Below are 23,314 nucleotides of genomic sequence, written 5' to 3' on the forward strand. Positions count from 1 at the left end.
TCATATGTGAAGAGAACTGTCCACATGATCATGGTCTCCTCAACATCCATCCTTCCTTCCTCAAAGCCAGGCTTTGGTTGTGTTCCATGAGCTCTCAGGGTGCTCCTGTTCCAGCCTCTGTCTTCCTCCTATTTCCCACCTCACTCTTGACAGGTTCCTTGAGGCCTCTTCATGGCTGGCGAAGAGTTGAGGAGCACATCCTCTGTCATTCTTGCATCCTTTGTCAGCATTTGCACTCAGAGGATTGCTTTGGCAGTCCTTTCTTCCTATCCTACAGAAGAATATTCCATCTCAACCCAAACATCTGTCTTTCTTGAGACAGGCAAGCCCTGTCTTTGGGGAGGTGACAGCAAAGGAAATGGCAAGGAAAGATGCAGTTGGAGAGGGTGTCCTGTGGTTTTGTTGGCTGCCACACAAATATACGGCTGAATGAACTCTGTCCAGCTGGGGCCAGAAAACTTCTTCTCAAACTTCTCAACAGCAGAGTTTGGTTTTCCTCTGGGAACTTCTCGTTAAAACTCACAGCCTTTTTTCTCCCTAGCTGGTGGGGCACATCGCAGCTGGTGGTGCCTGTCGGAGCTGATGGAGCCTCTCAGAACTGGTGGAACTGTGTCTGGAGAAGTAGAAGCTAAATAGAAACTGCAAAAAACCTCTCCTGAGCTTTGATGCAAGGGGACCAAGAAATTCCCAGGAACTGGAGTGCATCATCAGCTTGGAAAACTCTTAATGTCCATCCGGGCTTCTCAACACCTAGGAGGGTTGTGTGGTGTTCATGGGTCTTCAACGGCCCTGTTCACTCTCAGGTGCTCACCTTTGCAAGATCTGCTGCTGCAGAATTAGAGTTTTTTGCCTTCCTCTGCTTTGGTGAGGACTGTCCTTTGCCACCACCACTTTATTGAGCAGAACAGACCCCGTTGTCCTGCTTTGATCCATTGCGAGTTGTTACCAGTGGGAAATGCAGTTTGCTGCATAAATGGAATTGCATGGTCAGGAGCACTGGGAGGAGGGAACCCCAGAAGGATGGGGAGTCCTGAACAGAGGAGGGTTTGGCATGGAAGTGGAATGGGCTGTTCCATTGCCTGTTTTTCCTTCCTCTATCTAAGCAGGTTTCCTAGGAACTGGTTGACAGATTGCCCTGGGTTGACTCTGGAGAGTGAGAACAGATATAAATATAGGATAAAGCTCTGGAGCACTCAAAATTAATATTTCAGGATCAAGAAGTTATTTCATCGCCTACTTCAACAAAAGGAGGAATTTGTGGTGTTGTACACGTTGTGGTTCCCTTCCACCAGACTGAAGGAACAAAGAACATGGTGCAACTGGGAGCTCAGACTAGGGCCCCAGCACCAGTCCCAGCTGAAGGCGCTGCCTACTGTGAGAAGGAGGTTGGAGTTGGAGGTGGTGGCTGCCTTGGAGTTGTGTTTTCTTTCCTCGTTTGAATTCGGTATGATGATGAGGTCCCAGAGCTGCTTCATAGCAGGGGCTGCAGGTCCTGAATGTGACAGACCAGGTCTGCTGGGAGGTACTGTTGTCCTGGAAGGGACAGCCGCCTGCAGTGGTGCTACCTGGCAGGATACGAGGTGTCAGTGTGGAGATAAAGCCAAGGTATTCCAGCAGGAGGTCCAGCAAAAATTAGTTCATCCCCAGAAGGCTGAAGGTGCTTTTGTTGGGTTCCTGCTAGAGTGCAGCTGTGTTTTGTATCAGCTTTTCAGCAAGGCCTCCCTCAGGACTCAGCTTCCCTGGGGAGGGGGCGAGCCACCAGTCCTGTTCTGCAGGGTCACTCAGAGCCATGTGGTGCCAAGCCCTTCCCCGGTGCTGTGCCAGGGGAGCAGGAGCGCACCTGGGAAAGGGCTGGTTGTGAGGCTTTTAGTGGTCTCCAGAGAACTACGAGTTGAAGTGGAGGGGCACTGGGATGGTCAGGAAGCTGGAGCATGTTTCCTGCAAGGAGAAAATGAGGGAGCTCAGTTCTTTTGGGCTTTGGAGAAGGTTCACCAATATCCGCAGAGACATCATGCAGAAGACGTAGCAGCAGTGCACGGTGGGAGGACAGGAACAGCAGGCGTAGAATGGAACAGGAGCAGATCAGACTGGATGTGAGGAGAAGCGCTTGTGCCCCAAGGAGAGTTGGTAGGGTTAGCTGCCTAGAGCAGTCTCCATGCTTGGAGGTTTCCAAGACCAGACCATGTAAACTGAGCAGCGTCATCTAAGAGACACAGCTTGGAGCAGGAGGTTGGGCTGGAGACCCTGCTGAGGTCCCTCTGCCCCAAGTCACCCCGGGGTGCTCCATACTGGCTGCTGCAGAGGTGGGGTGCTGCTCTCCCAGGTGAGAGGTCCAGCAGGACCCTCTTTGGTGGGCACCTTTGTGCCGGGGGCTTGTGGTGGGAGGCTGGTGCCTCCTCAGGCGAACGTGGCAGTGTTTCCCCGCTGCTCTGCCCTGGCTCAGCAGAGCTGTCCTGGGGTAAAGCAAGAGAAGAGGGCAAAGGGACAGGGCCCTCCAGGTGCTTTATTTTTGCGTCTCTCTGAGGTTGTGTGAGGGTCCCCGGTGTTGAAGCCTGGTTTATTTTCTCGCCTGACTTCGGAGGAGCAGGAAAGGCAGGATTTGGAAGTACTGCAGCCTGCCCTGGTTGATGATGCTGGCACAGAGCTGGTGGCATATCTGCACCTTCAGGGTTTACAAATGTGAGTCAGAGGCTGTTTTTCTCCTGTAGCAGTTGGTAAGAAGCGGTGAGTCCCCATTCCTAGTGTTCCTGCGTGTCTCTGCCGGTGCATCCGCTGCAGCTTCTCCTGGTCCAGCCTCCCAGCCCGTGCCTGGCTCTGCAAGAGTGAGTCAGCTCAGCCAACAGCACCTCCTTGCCCGGCCTTCAGGACATGGGGGCTGTGATCCCAGCCCACCTGCCCTCCTAACAGCAATGCCACGCTGTTGCTGACCTCCCGCACCCCCTTCTTGTCCAGGCCTGGATGTCTCTGGCTCGGTCGGCTCTGGCGATGGGGTAGGTCTGTGTGGGAGACGGCTCGGTGCTTCTCTCGGGTCTGAGCAGGCTGTGCCGTGGGAAGAGGGAGTTACAGAGCAAGCAGCTGGGTGGAGAGGAGGGGAGGGATTCACAGCTCGCAGACAATCTAGGCAGGGATTTCTTTGGGGCTTATTGTGATTTTTCTTTTTCATCCACAAAGTTTTAGTGTTGTTTCTTTTATTTGTCAAGCAAGGATTGTGCTCCAGCACGTTCTGTGTCAGGGAGCTGGGGAGCTGTGGGCTGCTGACTAGAACGATTGATTTGTACTTAGCTGTTTATTTACTGCGGAAGCAGCGACTTTAAAGGCTTTTGCTGTTCAGAAGGAGTTTTATTTAGAGAAGCAGCCTGATTCCGCTGCTATTTGTGACTGACACATGCTGCTGTAATCCTGTCCAGCATGGGCTCTGCAGTGGATCTCTCACTCCAGTGCCCAGGTGACCTCAAACTGTTTGCTCAGGCAGCCCAAGGGGCTTCTGGCCAGGGCTGGTGCCAGCTCCTGTCCTGGTGCTCAGCTGCACATCACCCAGGCCTGGCACAGCGCCAACTCCCTGCTGTCCCGAAAGGCACAAACTGCAGGGTTTGGTGCACTTCCTGGTCTCACAGCCTGCCCTCTTCCTTCCTGGCTTGTCTTGCTCTGGTGAGGCTGCAGAAAAGTCTTTGGTCCCAGGTGACACCCAAAGGTGGTGGAGATCCCTGACAGGTTTGATGGCTGTGTGGGAGCCAGGACACACAGGAGAAGGACATCACTATACCAAGGTGGGTTTGGAAGGTTACCAGCCTTCTTAACCCCTTCCCTGTCTTGTCCTAGCGATTCTGCCCTGCTTCAGTTAGAGGAAAGCTCCTGCACGCCAGAGGGAAGCCAAGGGCTGTGAAGCTGGTGAAGGGGCTGGAGTTATGAAGGAGTGGCTGAGGGACCTGAGGCTGTTTAGCCCCAGAAAGGAAGAAAAGGAGAAAAGGAAGCTGAGGGAATACCTCATCACTGTCTACAGCTGCTTGAGAGGAGGTTGTAGAGAGGTAGGTGCTGGTCTCTTCTCCCATATAACGAGTGATAGGATGAGAGGAAATGGCCTCAAGTTGCACCAAGGCAGGTTCAGATTGGATATCAGGAAAAATTTCTTCTCGGAAAGAGTTATCAAGTCCTAACAGAGGATGGGCAGATAAGGTGCTTAGAGATATGATTTACTAGTGGACAGGTACGGTTGGACTGAAGGATCTCAAAGGTCCTTTCCAACCAAGCGATTCTGTGTCCCTGCAGTATCACTCTTCTGGTGACAGCCCTTTTCCGCAGCCTCTGTGCTCTCAGAAACAGTGTCCAGAGGGAAACAGCCACACAGGATTCAGGCAGCGGGCTGTCCTTGGCATCCTTGCCCCCCAAGGCAGAGCGAGCAGTGAGGTTCCCTGGGCCGTGTTCAGCACGCCGAGGCTCCCTGCTTGGTTGAGTGCCTTCTAGATTCCATTTCAAGTGTGAGAATTACACAGTGGTTGCCAAGGTCAGTGCAGCCCTGCCAGCGTTGTGGTGTCCCCTGCCAGACAATGTGTCCTGGATGGACAGAGCTGCCATGGTGGGAAGCGTGGGAAGCCCTGTCCAAGCCCTGAGAGGTGGGGCTGTACGGCTGCTGCCCTTTCCTGTGTGTACCCAACAAGAGCTCCGGGCAGATCCAAGTTACATGGGGCTTTGAGCACCCTGATCCAGTGGAAGGTGTCCCTGCCCGTGGCAGGGGGGTGGAACTGGATGAGCTTTGAGGTTCTTTCCAACCCAAACCATTCTATGATTCTATGATCCTGGCTGCCATCTGGTGTCATTGTGCTTCCTGTAAGTGTCCTCTTCCCAGGAAAAGCCCTTCTGCGGACAGATAACCTCACCAGGTTCCTATAAAGGGGCTGTTTTGAGTGGAGCTCCTCTCCTGCACAGGGAAGGGGCAGGCGGTGTTAATCTCCATTATGTTTTCTGGAGCTAGAATGCATGTGTGTTACTGTACAGCTGATAGGCCAGGTGAGTCGATGGTGGAGACAACTTGTTGCCTGCTGGGAAAGGAGCCAGCTGGGCTTCGTAGGGAGAAGTGTGGAGCTTAGACAGGCTGTGGTTGGGTTTCTCCTTCAGCCAGTTTGTTTTTGAGATGTAGGTGTCGGTCCAAAGCTGCTGCTGCCACCCACCATGTGCTGGTAGGGGCTGTGCCATGTAAGGATGGACCAAAAGCCAGTGTTCGATGCTTTTCTTCCAGCTTAGTGCCCTCTGGGGTCTTTGTGCCCTCTGGGATCTTCAGACCCTTAAATTATGTCTGATGCTCCAGGCAGGGACTTGAATCGTCCGTCAGTCCTAGACAGGAGCCTGGTGGGAACAGGCTGTGGTCTGGTGTGCTGCCAAGTCATCCAGGCTGGGGGGCTTGTGGGGGACAGCCCAAGATGTCTCTCCTGTGTCCTCTCACATTTCCATGTGTCTCCTACCGGCTTGCAGGGAAAGCTCCATGGCTGCCCAGCACCATGACATGGCGTAACAGATGTCCTGGGGAGGAGCGGGCAGGGAAGGCTCCTGCCAGAGCTTGCCACGCTGGTGGCCCTGCAGTGGGAGCTGCAGACCTCTGAGATAAGAGCTGGTGATCTTTCTGGGAGGCTTTTTAGTTTTTCTGAGAGCTGGCAGTGGAGAAAGTCAAGCAGATGGAAATCTCACTGCAAGGGACAGTGTTGAGAGCTGACTTTCGCAGTGTTGGAGAAAGAAGGGGACGGGACAGGGACAGCGTGACTGGAGGTGATCGCAGCTCCCCAAGGCTGGGATCAGAGCTTGGAGAGAGCATGTCCCATGTCAGGACAGAGCACGGCTGTGTCCTGGTGCCCCCTCCCTTCCTGCTGCCTGGAGCTTGGATCACCTACCCAGTTGAATGAAACCGTGCTACCTTCTCCGACCTGCAGCTCGTTGCTGTTGCAGGTCTGGTGCTGTGATGTGTCCTGCTGTGCCCTCACGTGGTGCTTCTGTCCTTCAGGTTATTCTATGTTTTCTCTTTTCTCTACTGAGTAGGGACAAGGTGGTTTCTTTCCATGGTGCTGTGGTGGCTTGGGTAGAAGCCGTTGCCTGCTGGGTGGGAGTGTGGGTGCAAGTTCTGTGGGCAGCAGGAAGGCTGGAGCATCCTGAGCTGCAGGGAGCACTGTGGCATCCACTCTTAGCGGTGGATTTTTTGGAGCCAGAGCTCTTCAGCCTGGTGTACGGAAAGTAACGATGAGGGACACTGCCAGAGGATGGCCGTGTATGCCTCAGGTTGCTGACAGCCTTTGATTGCCTTTTGCTGATGCCCGTGGTTTGAGGAACCTCATCCAGTAAAACGAATGGATGTGACAGGTTCATAGTGCCCTCATGGCCCTGCTTGCTTCCCTGCTTCTGCCAGAGGCGGGCACGCGACTCCTTCCCTTTCTCCGTTTGGGTAATGATCTCCTGTTCAGCTGGGCGCAGGCACAGCGCTGCCACGGGGAGAGGACTGCGCAGGGCTCGCAGCTACAGGGCTGCAGGCAGAAAAAAAAATCAATGTTTGTATTTCTCTTTGCGGGGAAAGATTCCTTAAATAACGCCAATAAATAAATCCCATGTAAAGTTCAGGCCGTGAAAGCTCCGTATATGAACCAGGATGAATTCTCAATCTCTCTTGGAATAAAATGGATTTCTTGGGTTTGGGCTTTATTTAGAGAAATGTTTGATTTAGGGAAGGTTGTGTCTGATTGGTGATAGGTGATAGGACGAGAGGGAATAGCCTCAAGTTGCACCAAGGGAGGTTTAGATTAGACATTAGGAAAAATTTCTTCACTGAAAGCGTTGTTGGGCACTGGAATGGCAGCCCATGGAGGTGGTGGAGCCAGCATTCCTGGAGGTGTTTAACAGACAGGGAGATGAAGTGCACTGGGATCTGGTTCAGTGGTGGACAGGTACGGTCGGACTTGATCTCAAAGGTCCTTTCAGACAAACAATTCTATGATTCTATGATTGCCATGCGAGGGGGAGCTGCTCTTCTGATGACGGTGAGGCATGCTCTGGACATGGGTGCTGTTTGCTGCTGCTGGGGCGTTCCCAGGAGAGTTTCTCACATCCCCAGCCCAGCAGAGGGTTGATCACCTCCTCTGCAGCTCTGGCTGTGTCCTCCATTCCCTCCAATCCCGTTGCTGCATTGCGACCTATGCAGCCGCCAGGAAAGCTGGGTGCGCAGGTGGTGCTTGGGGTGCTGGAGACCAGCCAGGACCCAGTTCCCTCCGTGCACTGCATTGGTGTCTCGTGGCTTTCCGTGCTCGCCCTCTGTGGCATAGAACACCTTTGTTCCCTCTCTGTTCCAGCTGGTGTTATGGTTGAACCAGGTCCAAGCTAGAGAGGGAGCTGGGGTGTAGCCCCCATGATGGAGGCTGCTCCTTTGTTAGTCTGGGATGGCCGGAATTTTCTATTCCCAGGAAGGGCTGAGGGCATGGGGAGGTCTCAGAGGCTTCTCCTGCAGGGCTGGCCCTGCCCTGGGCAGGGTGTGAGGGTTTGAAAGGGGACCAGCGCATGTGGAGAGAGGTGCAACTGGCCTGGAGCTTGGGTTCAAGGTTGGGGGTTTAGACTTTGCCATGTTATCTGGGAGCAGGAGTGCATGGAGGGAGGGTGCTGGGCTCATGCTGCACGTTTACCTGGAGGAGAACTGTTTTGTCCTTGTGCAAAGGAGGAGAAACAGCTCTGTTTCCACCCCACCTTTGCTGCAAGCTCCAGGAAATGACCTCGAGTAGGTGACAAAGGGCACCGTGCAGTGCTGGGATTCCTTCTGCCAATCGTCACCACGTGTGCAAGTGTGGCATCGCCTTCCTGAAGGTAGCAGGAGGGCAGCGCTGAGGGAGAGCTGCTTCCTGCAAGCCCAGAGGCTGCTGAGGCCTCCAGAGCTGGTGCTGCTCCTGTGTTTCATTTGCTGGAAATCGAACCTGCTTAGAAAGCTTTCCTGTGACTTTCTGCCCCGTTACGGGGTGGCTCTGGTGTGCTTTGGGCTGGTTCTTCCATTGGGATTTCAGTCATTCCTGTGCAGCACTGAAGGTTGGAACCGAGAGCTGGTGCCGAGGGCAGGGCCCCATGGCCTCTCCGCTTCCCAGGTAAGCGTGGCAGAAGCTGGAGCTGGGACTTGGTGCCCCCCTAAGCCTGCGGGTCAGCAGCACCTCTGTCAGAGGCTGGGGAGAGTCAGGAGCTGCTGCTGATCTCAGAACTTGTTGGTGAACATTCCTGGCACCGTTTCCATGTCCCGCCTTGGCTCTGGCACGGAGCTGTGGTCTGGCTGGGCCAGGCTTCTGGTCCCAGAGCTGCATAAAAGCCCCCTGACCTGCTTGTCTTTGCTTGGTGGTGCCTGGAGTGGGATAACACGATTATCCCAGTGTGGGTAAGTCGTGTGCCCATGGTGGTGAGCTCAAAGAAGAGGGGAGCGACAGGAATAGAAAGTGAAACAGAGGTGGGCTGGAGTGACACTGGAGGAGGAAAAAATTGACCTGCTCTGGCAGAGCAGGATGTTGCCTCCTCCAGAGACGTATGAACAAGACACACTCAGGGCTAGTGTAGGGGTGGTGTTATTGCTCGCCGGGGTGCATCCCTGCAGTGAGAGAGCAGTCGGCAGGGTTGCAGGGCTGTTTTGTGCCCTTCCTGAAGTGTTTTGGCTGGAAGCCAGTGCGTTGCCGTGCTGCTGGAGCAATTGGTTGTTAGTGCCAGAGGAACAAGTGCCTGGAGAGCAGTGAGTGGATTGATGGTTCTCCCCTTCCTGGAAGCAAGGTCCTGACCGTGCCAGCCCTGGAGCTCCTCGTGGCCCTGGCCTCATGCTGTCTTCTGCTTTCTTCCAGCCACTCCAACTCGCCTGGCTCCATGGCTGCCGTCCGCGAGTGGTCCTGCACCCGCTGCACCTTTCTGAATCCCGTTGGCCAGCGCCAGTGCTCCATATGCGAAGCCCCCCGGCAGAAGCCTGACCTCAACCACATCCTGCGGCTCAGCGTGGAGGAGCAGAAATGGGCCTGTGCCCGCTGCACCTTCAGGAACTTTCTCGGGAAGGAAACCTGCGAGGTGTGCGGCTTCACCCCGGAGCCGGGGCCCAGCACCTCCCCCTTGCCCGTCATCAATGGCATCTTGCCCAAGCCCACTGTGCTCGTGGAGCCCAAGGGCACGTCCAAGGAGGAGTGTGCCAAGGCAGAAAGCAGCAGCGAGGACTCTGAGGGGAAGAGCCCCGATGAGGCGGAGCTGGAGAGCGGCTGGGCTTGCCAGCGCTGTACACTGCACAACACGCCGGTGGCCAACTCCTGCTCTGCCTGCGGTGGCCCACGCAAGCTCTCCCTGCCCAAGATCCCGCCAGAGGCGCTGGTCGTCCCTGAAGTCATCACCCCTGCTGGATTTCACATCGCCCCCTCCACCCCGCAGCCTTTAGTCTCTGCAGAGATCTCTGATGGTGATGCCGTGGCCACCCAAGGCCCAGTGGCTATGGAACAAGAAGCCCAGAAGGTGCCACCTTTTAGTCCCTTCTCCCCGGGGCTCCAGAACAATCCTGTTCCCCGGAGCCGTCGGGAGGTGCCCCCCCAGCTGCAGATGCCGGGCCCCGAAGCCTCCCAGCCGGCAGCTCAGGGCGCAGTGGGGCAGAAGGGCTCTCCGCAGGGTGCGGCCAGGGCTGCCCCCGCTGTCCGCTTCCAGGAGCTGCTGTCCAACAAGCGGCTGAGCGTGCTGGAGGAGGAGATGGAGGTCTGTCAGTCCCACTGGAAATGCACCTCCTGCTCCCTGCTTAACTCCGCCGGGGCCAGCAAATGCGAGGCTTGCAGCACCCAGAAAGGCAGTGACACAATCAATCTGGTGGGGGACTCGGTGCGATTCACCCCCTGCAGCCCCTCCAGCCCTGACTTCACCACCTGGTCCTGCTCTAAGTGCACCCTCAAGAACCCCACCCTGGCCCAGAAATGCAAAGCCTGCGGCTCCTCCAAGCTGCACGGCTTCCAGGAGCACAGCACACAGGGTGAGCCATCCCCCCGCTGCCCCGACTGCGCGGCTTCTGACAAGGGTGCCTGCACCTCCTGTGGTGCCAGGGCCCCATCTGCCCGCAAGGTTGCCCGCCTCTTCCCCTCCCAGCTGCCCAGTGGGCAGGAGAGGCCGGGCCAGTGGGCTTGTCCGGCGTGCACCTTGCTCAACGAGCTGAAGGCCAAGCACTGCGCGGCCTGCCATACCCCGCAGCAGTACGTGGCCCAGCGCAAGGGCCTCAAGCCCCTGAAGAGGCGCGAGAGCATGCACGTGGAGAAGAGGCGGCAGACGGATGAGGGAGAGGCCAAAGCCCTGTGGGAAAACATTGTGACCTTCTGCCGAGAGGTGAGTGCTTGCTGAACTGGTCTGACACTCAGTTTCACTTGGAGGGGGCTCCCTTCCTGCCTCCTGTACGGGCCTGGGGCATCGCTGGCACAGATGAGCTGCCTCACAGGTCCCAGAGATCTTCACCTGCAACAGAGGATGCTGATGTTAACATTGAAATGTAACATTTTTAATTGGTGCAAGATAATCTCTAGGGTGAAGGCAATCCATACAGTTCACTCCTGGTCCAAGGGTGAGGAAGTCTGCAAGCATTAACTCTGAACCCTCATGAGGTTCAGCAAGGCCAAGTGCAAGGTCCTACACCTGGGTTGGGGCAATCCACAGTTTCACTACAGGATGGGGGATCATGTGATTGAGAGGAGCCCTGAGGAGAAGGACTTGGGGTGCGGGTTGATAAGAAGCTCGATATGAGCCGGCAACATGTGCTTGCAGCCCAGAAACCAACTGTGTCCTGTGCTGCGTCCAGAGCAGTGTGGGCAGCAGGGGAGGAAGGGGATTCTGCTCCTATATTCATCTCTTGTGAGACCTCATTTTGAGTATTGTGTCCAGTTCTGGAATCCTCAATGTAAGTAGGAGATGGAGCTGTTGGAAAGGCTCCAGAGGAGGCTACAAGGATGATCCGAGGGCTGGAGCACCTCCCATACGAGGACAGGCTGAGAGAGTTGGGGTTGTTCAGCCTGGAGAAGAGATGGCTCCAAGGAGACCTTATAGCGACCTTCCAGTACCTGAAGGGGCTACAAGAAAGCTGGGAAGGGGCTGTTCACAAAGGCTTGTGGTGATAGGACGAGGGAAATGGGCATAAACTGGAGAGGGGCAGATTTAGACTAGAATAAGACTGGCTGGAACCTGAGAGGCGAAGGCGCGAGGCCGGGCTGGGGTTGCTGGCCGAGGCAGCAGAGGCAGCTGCTCGCAGCTGGAGCAGACAGTCTCCTTGAGAAAGCCAGGCAGCCCTGGGACATGGCCTCTTTGGCTTGTGTTGGTGTTTGAGCAGCGACATCTATTAGCTGAAAACCACCCCTCTGCAAAGAGGAGATGGAAGTGCCAATTGAGGCCCCACGAAGGGAGCATTCATGCAGGATTGCATCAAAAGAGGAAGGATAACGACCAATTTGGTGCGCAGAAAAGCCAATTGAATCAGAGCCGGCTTTTGCTGAAAGAATTTCATTTTGTTTAATTAACAATAACAAAGAAATCCCAGCTCTCATTTCACCCTGTGTCAAACCATCTGAAAAAGCCCCCTTTCTCCACTTGGTGAAGTTCTATGCTTCCATGCTGCTGCTGTGGCTGATACCTGCGGGATTATCTGCTCTTCAGCCCGTTCTGCTTTGTTTAATATGCAGCTGCTCTTGCCGTGAGGATGCCCTCCCTCCAGAATTGCTTCCCTGTTTGTGGTTGGGCTAAGTCCAACTCCAAAAGCTGCCCCTGACCTCCTCCTCAGCCGTGCTCGGGGGACAGCATGGGGCTGCCGAGCTCTGCACATCTCCTCGGGAGCAGGGCTGGTTCAGCCCGCAGCATAGGGCTTGGGTTGAGGAGCGTTTGCTTGCCAGGTGGCTGCTTGCAGGACTGCTGCTCACATGCTTTGCCACTTCTAGAGGCAGCCAAGGTTCCCTGCGGTCCAGCTTTTAGCACCAGCATGAAGCATGAGACAGTCACTGCTTGGGAAGGTTCCTGTGAGACACAAAAAGGTGGATTTGAGTTGTAGTTCAGAAATCAGGGGCCAGAGAGGTGAGCCGGCTCATGCAGGGGTGAACTCTGGACCTGATTCACAAAATGTATCTGTGCTGCTGCCAGCAGCCCCCTGGCCCCAGAGCCGCTGCCCTGCCAGGTGCTGGAAGGGGCTGCTCGGGCCAGGCAGGAGGCTGGGGAGTCCAGTCTCACTCCTGGGGCACAGGCGGGGCTTCCGAGGGCAACCCGGCCCCAGGAGCCCCAGGGAGCTGAGTGCCACACGGCCACACACTGATCCTCTCCTTGCCTTTCGCTCTTGCAGAACAAAGTCAATTTTGTAGATGACAGTTTCCACCCTGGGCCCAAGTCCGTGGGATTCCCAGAAGGTGACAGCGTGCAGCAGAGGGTGAAACAGTGGCTGCGGCCCCACGAAATCAACTGTAGCATCTTCAAGGACCGGACAGTGAAGTGGTCGGTGTTTCGAACCCCCAGGCCCTCTGATATCCTTCAGGGACTGCTGGGAAACTGCTGGTAAGGGGGAGTGAGCCAGGCTGACACCCTCCTTACCCCTTCCTCCTCTGCCTGGTTCATCCAGCTCCACATCAGCCCCCTCAGCCCTGCTCAAACCCATTTATACCCCCAAGCATGCTCCCCATCCTCTGCCTCACCCCTTTCCAAGTGGCTGTGGACCGCAGTCCCCTGCCCGCTGCCTGTCTGAGCGCCCCTGAGCCTGTCCCGTCCTGCTGGCAGGTTCCTGAGTGCCCTGGCCGTGCTGGCTGAGCGGCCGGAGCTGGTGGAAAGGGTGATGATCACGAGGACGCTGTGCCCCGAGGGTGCTTACCAGGTGCGGCTGTGTAAGGACGGCACGTGGACCACAGTGCTGGTAGACGACATGCTGCCATGTGATGAGTGTGGATACCTCCTCTTCTCGCAGGTCAGCAGCCCTGGTGGGGAGAGCGGTGCCAGGAGGGGGTGGGCAGCGCTCCAAGGGCAGGGGGGGGCTCATCCCGGACTCTCCCAGGAAGGGATTAATGGAGGCAGTGGGAAAGGGTGCTGCTGGGGTTTGTATGAGGCTCCTACTCTGTGCTGCCTGTGGCGTTTGTGGCTCAGGATCCTGCTTTTTGCTGCACCCTCAAGGCAAGTGAGGTCTTTGAGGCCATAACATAAATGTATTTAGGACTCTTGGAATTTTCCAGGCTATGATGGAGAAGTTTCATTTGCAGTTGCTCCTTGCTCCTCCCTGCACTGCAGCCACTTCACTTGCAGGGGGAGCCATCCTTATTCTTCACAGCAAAAAGAAAGTATTTTAACCTGTGTGTTTTGCACAGCAAGGGGCTGAGGGAAAGCTGCTCCTTTCCTCTGCGGGGAGGTCTGGCAGCTTGGCTTTGCCAGGAAAGGAGTGTGGAGAGTGAAACGGATCAGCCTGGTTCTAAGCCAGTACGCAGGTGCTCCGAGCACACTTGAGTGGCATCTGCTGGGATTAACGAAGCTCCCTCAGCCGCTCTGGGACATCTCTGCATGTTACGCCCTGCCCTGCCTGCCAGGCGCTGGAGAGCGTGCTGGGATCACATCCATGAAGGAGACTGAGAATGTCTTTATTGAAACCCAGGCAGCAAAATCTGCCAAATGAAACACAGCCCTGCTGTCAGGAGGAGATGGGGACCCGGGTCCGTTGGGTTGGACTTTGTGCTGCAAATCCCAACCCTCTGTTTTAAAGTCTTCCCAGCCCCAAACAGCACCGTGAGCGAGTGTCAGGACAGGACTCTGGCTGGGGAAATGGGGTCTGAAGAGGAGCATTTGAGGGACTTCATTGTCAGCACAGCTTGCGGAGTCCCCGGCTTGTGTGGGCTCAACAGCCTGTGTCCCCTGCAGCAGGGAAGTGGCCTTGGGGCAACTGCTCATTGTGTCGGAGCTAATGGGCAGCAGCCTCAGCACGGTTGGCAGCGCTGGCTCCCCACCCGCTGGGCAGAGGGGCAGGGGCTGGGCAGGCACAGGGACGGGCTGCCCGGCTGCCCTCTGAGCAGAGCAGGCGATGTCCCCAAGGACACAGGGACATGGAGTGGGGCAAGATGAGCACCAGAACTGCCAGCTGCTGGTCCTGCTAAGGGGAAGCTTTGGAGAGGGGAAGAAAGAGGAGTCTGTGTCTACAAAGATGATGCGAGGGCTGAGTACCACTTGTACGAGGGGCCAGGCTGAGAGAAGGTTGTGGGGAGACCTTAGGGCAGCTTCCAGTCCTGAAATGGGCTCCAGGAGAGCTGGGAGTGGGCTCTTGATCAGGGACGATAGGATGAGGGGGAACATTTTTAAGCTGAAAGATGGGAGATTGAGATGAGATCTTAGGAAAAAATGTTTTGCTGTGAAGGTGGGGAGGCCCTGGCCCAGGTTGCCCAGAGCAGTGGTGGCTGCCCCATCCCTGGAGGTATTCAAGGCCAGGTTGGATGGGGCTTTGAGCCTTTGATCCAGTGGGAGGTGTCCCTGCCCATGGCAGGGGGTGGAACTGGTTAGTCCCTTCCAACCCAAACCATTCTGTGATTCTGATACTGCTTTACAGTAGGCAAAGAGGATCCAGCCGGACTCTTTATTTTCAGCATAAGATTTGCCTGTCTTGGTTTTTTTTTTTGTTCCCATCTGTCTTCCCTCTCTTAAAATTTCAAGTCTAGCTTTTTTTGTGTTGGAAGATGCAGGTTTTCCATAGGCTGGGCTTGCCCAGCTTTTGCTTCCAGGGGTGTCTGAATTGTGATGAGGTTTTTCTGCTGAGCGTTTAGTTGTGTGAGCTGAATGTGGGACTAAAAATGGAAAACTGAAGAGTTTTAAAAATAAAGGAAAGTCAGGCTCTTATCAGAGCTCCTTGGCTGTGGCTCAGGAAGAAATAAACATGGATTTTACTGAATGAGGGACTCAAAAAGCAGTGAAAAGCACTTGTAAGCTTTATCTATTGGAAAGAAACCTTGGCTGCCTGCTTTTTCTCTCCAAGCTCTCGGCTGCCACCTGTGAGCCGCTCACAGTCGCTGTATCCCGATGCCTTTCCCCTGCTCCTCTCCAAGCACTGACTGCGGAACCCAGAGTGCTGGGGACCTGGAGGCCACCAAATGTCTCTGCGCCTTCTGTCCTGCCGCACCTTCCTCTTTGCATCCTCGCTGCAGGCGGGGGCTGGAGCTGAGGCATCTCCCCCAGCCTGAACATGTCCGGGAGTGAAGCAGGGCTGCTGGCTGCCCCTGAGGACCCGCAGGGGGAGCTTGGTTGTGGTGATGAAGGCTGCACCCTGAGCCCACGTTTCCATGCCCCTTCAAGGCGTTACAAACCTCTGGGTGCATTAATGCAGCTTCTGCGTTTCTTTCTGAATCCATAGTCAGCCTTGTGATGCCAAGAACTACAGCCTGGCACCAGAGCAGAGCTCCCCACTGCAGAACTGGCATCTTCTCCTGACCTCCTGCCACTTTCCCTGTGCTGGAGTAGGGAAGTTTGCCTGTCTGCCTGGAAGTGTTTGAAGCCTGTCCTTGGAACCACAGCTCTGTTCCAGAGGTGAAATCTAGTTGCTCCCCCAGGTCTTTGTGCTCTAGGCAGCCTCCCATGCCAAAGGTGCATGAGTTTTGCTTTATAATGGTGTGTGAGTGAAAGGCAGCTGTTCTGGACGTGCTTGTTGTTCTCTTCCATTAATAAACCTCTTGAAATCCAGGTTGAAGCAGAAGGAAGGGGCCATTAGCTTACAAGGCAGATGCCCATCCCGCCAGCCCAGCTGTCTGGGCACCCCTGCGTATAGCTGGGTCGGCATCTGGGCCTCCTGAATGTTCATTCCAGGATGTTTTCGCAAGGGGAATTAAAATGTGCTAACAAATCACTGAGCAGGCAGCGAGCGGGGTCTTTGTTGGCCTCACATGGACAAGCTGGTGGCTTGGCCTTGCTGCTTCTACCTCTCCATCTCCCATCGCAGCGGGAGGCCTGGCAGGGGTGGCTGAGAGGGGCTCAGCTTTCCCATCCCCTGCCCGGGCCGGCTTGTGACGTGTTTCTCCCTCTTTCTGCAGGCCCAGAGGAAGCAGTTGTGGGTCGCCCTCATTGAGAAGGCTCTGGCCAAGCTTCATGGTTCGTACTTTGCCCTCCAGGCGGGGCGTGCTATCGAAGGCCTGGCTACACTAACGGGTGCCCCCTGCGAGAGCCTGATGCTGCAGGTCAGCTCCACTAACCCTCGCGAGGAGCCCATTGACACTGACCTCATCTGGGCCAAAATGCTGAGTTCTAAGGAGGCTGGGTAAGACGAGGCGGGAGGGCACCGTGGCAGAAGCAGGGACACTTGGAGAGGGGGAGCGAGGGGGGCTGCTCAGAGGAGAGGGGCTATTGCATTGCCTCAGGTGGAGATCACCCCCTTGGTGTTCATCTGGAATGCTGGCAGAGCTCCCTCTCTAAGCTCTAATATTTCTCCTTTGTTAAATTTTCATATGAGATTAAAATTGTGGAGTACTTCCCTGTGCATGGTGACTGCTGTTTTGCGGGAGTTTTGAAGGGGCTGGCATTGACCTTGCTTGCTTTGCTTTGAGTTGGTTTGTATTGTTGAGTGCTTGACCCTGTATGTGTCTCCCACCTGCACGTGGCATCTCCGCTGGCCACACCGGGGCAGGACTACAGGTGGTCTAGAGGAATCATGGAATGGTTTGGGTTGGAAGGAACCTCAAAGCCCATCCAGTTCCACCTCCCTGCCGTGGGAAGGGACACCTCGCACTGGATCAGGGGGTTCAAAGCCCCATTCAACCTGGCCTTGAACCCCTCCAGGGATGGGGCAGCCACCACTGCTCTGGGCAACCTGAGCCAGGGCCTCCCCACCCTTATCGTCAATAATTTCTTCCTAATGTCTAATGTAAATCTGCCCTCTTCCAATTTAAAGCCCCTTGATCCTGTCACTACAGGCCCTCCTAAAAAGTCCCTCCCCAGCTTTCCTGGAGCCCCTTTCAGTACTGGAAGCTGCTCTTAGGTCTCCCCACAGCCTTCTCTTCTCCAGGTTGAACAGCCCCAACTCTCTTAGCCTGTCCTCATAGTAGAGGTGGTCCAGCCCTTGGATCACCTCCTTGGCCCTGACTCGAAGGAGACAACACAAAAGCCATGACTCCAGCAGGAGGAGCAGGAGCACAGTTGGTTTCCTGGGCAGTGGAAATCCCAGTGTTTTTGCTGGGATGCCTGAAGGCAGGGTTGCAGCTGCCAGCCTGCAGTGCTGGGCCGCATGGGAGACTGATAGGTCCCAGCACATGGTGTCCCCCCACGCCTGCCTGGTGCAGACATCCTGCCCCAAGGAGCCCATCCTCACCCTGGCACAACAGGCCAGTGCTTGGCTTTCTGAGTGGTGGAGCCCTGCCAGCCATCGGAGGTGGGCTGGACCTCGGGGCCTGGCAGAAGATGGGCAACGAGGTTTGGACAAAGGTCCGCTGTGCCTGGGCAGAGCTTTCAGCCCTGTGAGCGAGGGCACTGCTCAGAGCTCACCACAGAGTTTGAGTGGGCAGAGCTTTGGCTGGTGGGGTTGGGGCACTGCTCTGGGGAAGCTTACGGTGGTGTTGGGGAGAGGGAATATCCAGGAGCCACCTGGGGTGGAAATCTGTCCCATTCGTCAAGCGCTGGGACAGAGCTTCCCCCCAGTGCCAGGTCTGGCAGGACACTGAGGGTTCTGCTGTCCCCCATGTAGGTTCCTCATGGGCGCGTCCTGTGGTGGAGGCAACATGAAAGTGGACGATGTGGCCTACGAGAGCATGGGTCTGCGTCCACGGCATGCCTACTCTATCCTGGATGTACGGGATGTCCAGGGCTTCAGGTGAGTTCATGGTGGAGGCTGGCATGGAACAGCAGATGTGCTGGCCAGCCCTGGGGACAGGTAATTGAGGGCATGCTGGGCAGAACCTTGGAGACCCTTTGGTGCCCCAAACTCATGGCCAGCGAGGGCTGTTTCTCCATCCCAGGTTGTCCCATAAATGCTGTTGTGACATCAACTGTTCTTGCCTGGCACCAGCTCCACGTCCGTGGCTGCTCTGCTCCAGGACACACTATGGAGCAGGACAGCTCTCCTGATCTTTTCACAAGATGCAGGGATTGAGTTGAGCTCCTTCAACTCCGTGAGGCAATCAGGGCATCCTTCTCACCTTAGGAGGGTGGAAGAGGTGCTGTTCCCAACAGCCTGGGTGCTCTATGAAGCCTGATTTTCAGCGGGGTCACACTCAGCAGCCTCCTCCCCACAGCACCGGGCTGGAGGCCTTTGGGGCAGGGAAGGGCAGAGAGAGCTGCAGCAGGACTGGAGCTGCAGGACAAAGGTGTCTGAGGCCGTGGTGAGGGTGGCAAATTTGGCCTGCAATGCTGTGAGGGCTTTGAAAGGCAGGGACAGAAATGGGATGGTGGCCTCCAAGGCAGAGTGGCTTGGTCTGCAGAGCTGGGAGAGCATCTCAGAGCTGTCCTGCCTTGGCACTGTCCTCCTGCTGGGCCTCTGACACTTTTTTCCCTTTTCCTCAGGTTGCTGCGGCTCCGAAACCCCTGGGGCCGCTTCTCCTGGAATGGCAGCTGGTCGGACGAGTGGCCGCACTGGCCTGCTGCCTTGCGTCACGACCTGATGCCCCATGGCAGCAGCGAGGGCGTCTTCTGGATGGAGTACAGCGATTTCATCAAGTACGGGAGTGCCCAGGAGGCAGAGGCTGTGGGGCGGGGAGCTGGGCAGGGGCTAGAAAAATGGGATGTGGGGGTAAAGATGGGACAGGCAGTACTGGGCATCCCTGGCAATGCAGGTGATCTCCCTGTGCTGCTGAGCTGGGGTGTTGGGGCAGAGCAGGGCCTCCCCAGAGGACCCCGCCAGGGCTGAGTCCAGCTTCCCCGCAGGTATTTTGACTCCGTGGATATCTGCAAGCTCCATTCGGACTGGCACGAGGTGCGTGTGCAGGGCATGTTCCCCAACAAGGCCAACGGGCCGGTGACGGTGACATCGCTGACGGTGCTGGAGCGTGCTGCCCTGGAGTTTGCCCTCTTCCAGGAGGGCAGCAGGTGAGCTGGGCAGCATGGGCTGCAGACAGCGACACAGAGGCAGGAGAATCCCCAAACACGTCACACTGTTGCCCCATCCCATCTCATGGGGTCGCAGAGCTCAGGGCTGGGCCCCCATTACTCCACTTCTCAAGGTCTGCTCCTGCTGTAGCCATAAACCCAAGCCCTGACCGTGTGCTGGTTCCTGGAGCTGCATATTTGGGGCAGCGGGAGGACTCTTCCTGTGCATCTACTCTCCTGCCTGTGGCCTCCGTGTGCTCTACGGTGCGGCTCTGGGGTGATGTGTGACCCTTGTCCCTGTCCCGGCGCAGGCGGTCGGACACGGTGGACAGCCACTTGCTGGATCTGTGCATCATGGTTTTCCGGGCCACCTTCACCAGCGGGAACAAGCTGAGCCTGGGCCGGCTGATGGCTCACAGCAAACGAGCCGTCAAGAAGTTCGTCAACTGCGACGTCATGCTGGAGCCGGGCGAGTACGCTGTCGTGTGCTGTGCCTTCAACCACTGGAGCGCTGCGTTGGCCGGCTCCACCGCCGTCCAGGGTAAGCGCTGGGCTCCCTCCTCGCAGCACCACGGGCTGAGAACCTCAGGGCGGCAGGAGTGGCAAAACCCTTGGTCTTCACCGTGGGGTCCATCTTGGGGAGGAGGTTGCCTGTGCGTGCAGCACCCTGTACCTGGGGTTGTGGGCTTGGGGATGGTCTCACTGATCCTCCCTTTCCTCCATGTGTCTCCGAAGCATCCAGTCCCACCAGCAGCCGCCCAGCCACCGATTATTCCAGCTATATCCTAGCCATCTACAGCTCCCGCCTGGTGATGGTGGAGCAGGTAGAGGCGCAGCCCACCACGCTGGCGGACGCCATCATCCTGCTGACTGAGAACAAGGGCGAGCGGCACGAGGTGGGTGTGGGTGGCACAGGTCAGGGGCTGTGTTGGGGACAGGGGTGGTTGTTTAGCCTGGAGAAGAGGAGGCTGAGGGGAGACCTCATCGCTCTCTGCAGCTCCTGGAAAGGAGATTGGAGCGAGGTTGTCTTCTCCCAAGTAACAAGGAAGAGGATGAGAGGAAATGGCCTTAAGTTGTGCCAGGGGAGGTTTAGATTGGATATTGGGAAAAGTGTCTTTACTGACAGAGTGGTGAAGCCCTGGCAAAGGCTGCTGAGGGAGGTGGTGGAGTCTCCATCCTTGGAGGGGTTCAAAATCTCAAGCTGTGGCACTTGGGGACATGCTTTAGTTGGCACAGTGGGGTTGGGCTGATGGTTGGACTGAATGAGCTTAGAGGCCTTTTCAGAACTAAACAATGCTATGATTCTTCTATGATGCTGCAAGTGGGATCCTGGACCCTGCCTTGGCCATGTCCTCAGTCGGGCAGGGCTGTGCCAGCTCTGGCTGCCACCCAGTCCTCTCCTACCCCATGGATGCCCACCACCTGCGCTCCCTGGGCGGCACAGGGTACCCCAGCAGGTGGAGGTGGAGGATGCTGGTCCAGGGGCTGAGATTTGGAGGCAAGAGTGCCCAGAGGGGTCCCATCCCTGACCTTGCTTTTTGCCCTAGGGCCGCGAGGGGATGACCTGCTACTACCTGACACATGGCTGGGCAGGACTTATTGTGGTGGTGGAGAACCGGCACCCCAAGTCCTACCTGCACGTCCAGTGTGACTGCACTGACAGCTTCAACGTCGTCTCCACGCGTGGCAGCCTCAAAACACAGGACAGCGTCCCCCCCCTGCACAGGTCTGGGGTAGGCAGGGCTGAGGCGGCGGGGGGCTTGGGGCCAGCAGGGAGCCGGGGGCAGAGGTTGGCAGAGTGGGCAGCAGGGAAACGGGCAGAGGCTGGGACTGCGGGGCAGAGGCAGCTCCTGGACCTGAGCCCATCACTCTCTTCACAGGCAGGTGTTGGTGATCCTCTCCCAACTGGAGGGTAATGCCGGCTTCTCCATCACCCACCGCCTGGCGCACCGCAAAGCCGCCCAGGCCTTCCTCAATGACTGGATGTCGACGAAGGGCACCCACAACCCGCTGCTCACGCCCGAGGTCGCCGGACTCCATGGCCCGCGGCCCCTATGACGAAGCGCCTCCCCCTCCCCACTCCGCTCCCCCATTATTTTCCCCGAGCCCCTGGCCCGGGGTGCTGCCCTGAGCTGTCCATGCTGAGCCGTGAGGCAGAGCTGGAGCATCCCAGCCAGCACTTTGCCCTGCGCCTTTGGGCTGGGGCGAGCTCTCAGGCCCAGGACCAGCTCTGCCTGCCGCCCTGGCACCGTTGCCCCCCTACGCACTTTATGAGGAGCGACTGGGGCCATGGGGCCATCTCAGGATCCCACCTGCCCCATCCCTGCGCTGGGCTCGGTGCCCTCGGCCGGGCACGTGACGGGGAGCTGCGGGAGAAGGGGGCTGGGGGTCACTGTCAAGGCCCTTCCCAGGCTCCGTGCTCAGGACTCTGCCCCCTCCCGCGGTGCCAGGGTCCTGGCACTGCAAACAAAAACATATACCTCTGACGTCTGTCCGTCTGTGTGCCCCTCCGTCTGTCCCTGGGCCCTTCCAGCTGTCTCATTCCCCACATCGTCCGCTGCCAGGACCTACATGGCGCCAAGGTACCATAGCCAGGCAGGGGGGGAATGCAGCGGTCACCCTGCTGCAGTGCTGCTCGTGCCAGCTGCTCGTGGCGGGGCTCCTGGCCCCCCATCCATCTCGCCCATCCTGGTGCTGGGGCTGGGGAGCAGAAGGTGCTGAGTTGCTTTAGAAAGCAGCTGCCACTGGGGTTTCACTGCACCTCGGGGTGAGATGTGGAGGTGCCCTCCTGCACTGGAGTGGGGCTGCGGGGCGATGTTCGGGGGCTGTGATAGTGAGGACCCCCCTCAACTCCTCACCCAAGCGTTACTATGCAAAGGCGGCCACTGGAAGCAGTGCCTGGAGAGAAGCCATGCGCCCTGAGCTGCGCGCAGACCCCGCCACGCTGGTGGAGGCCAGGGGCAGCGGGTGCGGAATTGGGGCTCGGGGAGCAGCTCCTCGCGGCTTCACCCCTTGTCCATGTGTGTGGAGGGAAGGAGCCATTTGGAGAGCAGGGGAAGTGGGGAGCGCAAGGCAAAGCTTTGCAGGAGCCTTGGGGTGCTGCTGGTGCCAGCGGGGGCTCCGTGGTGGGGCTGAACCCATGGTTTCAGGGCATCGTGGCTCTCTGGCTCGATGTGGGCCTGTATGTGTGTGTGTGTATGTGTTCATGTGTGTGCGCACATGTGTGTGTGTGTATTTTGGGGGCCCTGGCATTGCCTGCTCCTTCCCGTGTGGCCCCGCAGGGTGGTGGGAGCTGCTGGGTCCCCATGCTGGGGGCAGCCTGCACCCCAGCGCCGGGCAGAGCAGTGGGGTTTGCCCAGCGTGTCTGTCTGTCTGTCCCACCCTGGGGGAGCCTGGGGGGCTGCGCTGGCCCCTTCCCGGCCCCCCTGGCCAGGGGAGTGAAGCTCTGTCTCTGGATTTGTTTGTTGTCCTGTTTTCCCTCTTCCCTGCTCCTTCCTCCACCGGATGATTTGTCCTCCCCATTTTTCTCTCTCCCTTTCTGTCTTTCTGAGCTGTGAATATTTTTAACCCTGTAAATACTGTCCAGCTCTTCAGAAACATAGGATATTTTATCAATTGTAAATCGGAGCAGTAATCCCTGTATGATACGGATTATCCAGGGGTGGGGTTCAAACTCAGGTTCTGACGGACCAAATAAAGTTTTGTTTTTTACGGAAGCTGCTTTGTTTTGCTGTGTGTGGTCCCGAGGGCAGGAGGGGGGAACAGAGGGGACAGGGGTGACGGGATGAGGGGTGCAGGTGTGACAGAGGGAACGGGGTGGACAGAGGGGATAAAGGGGAGAAGGGGGGACAGTGGGGATGAGGGGAGACAGTGGGGATGGGGGGGGACAGAATCATAGAATAGTTTGGGTTGTAAGGGACATTAAAGATCATCCAGTTTCACCCCTGCCATGGGCAGGGACACCTCCCACTGGGTCAGGCTGCCCAAGGCACATCCAACCTGGCCTGGAACACCTCCAGGGATGGGGCAGCCACCACTGCTCTGGGCAACCTGGGCCAGGGCCTCCCCACCCTCATGGTGAAGAAATTCCTCCTTATGTCCAGTCTAAATCTGCCCCTCTCCAGTTTATACCCATTCCCCCTCGTCCTATCCCCACAAGCCTTTATGAACAGCCCCTCCCCAGCTTTCCTGTAGCCCCTTCAGGTACTGAAGCTGCTCTAAGGTCTCCTCGGAGCCTTCTCTTCTCCAGGCTGAACAACCCCAACTCTCTCAGCCTGTTCTTGTATGGGAGGTTCTCCAGTCCTCTGATCATCTTTGT

At 57.0% G+C, this 23,314-nt stretch overlaps 1 protein-coding gene across 10 annotated transcripts in view; it reads left to right on the forward strand.

The window, feature by feature from the left end:
* The window catches only part of CAPN15 (calpain 15), a 54,060-nt gene extending 31,348 nt beyond the window's left edge, over positions 1-22,712 (forward strand). For 8 of the 10 annotated variants that reach the window (XM_054080402.1, XM_054080400.1, XM_054080407.1 and 5 more), the window contains 11 exons: positions 8,832-10,329; positions 12,317-12,525; positions 12,745-12,928; positions 16,017-16,240; positions 17,660-17,785; positions 18,475-18,627; positions 18,835-18,996; positions 19,308-19,537; positions 19,732-19,892; positions 20,544-20,722; positions 20,877-22,712. In XM_054080402.1, coding sequence (XP_053936377.1) covers positions 8,832-10,329; positions 12,317-12,525; positions 12,745-12,928; positions 16,017-16,240; positions 17,660-17,785; positions 18,475-18,627; positions 18,835-18,996; positions 19,308-19,537; positions 19,732-19,892; positions 20,544-20,722; positions 20,877-21,054 — 3,304 coding nt within the window. In that variant the 3' untranslated portion in view covers positions 21,055-22,712. Of the gene's footprint in view, positions 1-541; positions 804-8,831; positions 10,330-12,316; positions 12,526-12,744; positions 12,929-16,016; positions 16,241-17,659; positions 17,786-18,474; positions 18,628-18,834; positions 18,997-19,307; positions 19,538-19,731; positions 19,893-20,543; positions 20,730-20,876 lie in introns of all 10 variants that reach the window. The other 2 variants (XM_054080404.1, XM_054080405.1) reach the window with 2 other exon arrangements.
* Positions 22,713-23,314: the final 602 nt, after the last annotated feature.

Source organism: Cuculus canorus, chromosome 15, assembly GCF_017976375.1.
Source record: "Cuculus canorus isolate bCucCan1 chromosome 15, bCucCan1.pri, whole genome shotgun sequence".
NCBI lineage: Eukaryota > Metazoa > Chordata > Aves > Cuculiformes > Cuculidae > Cuculus > Cuculus canorus.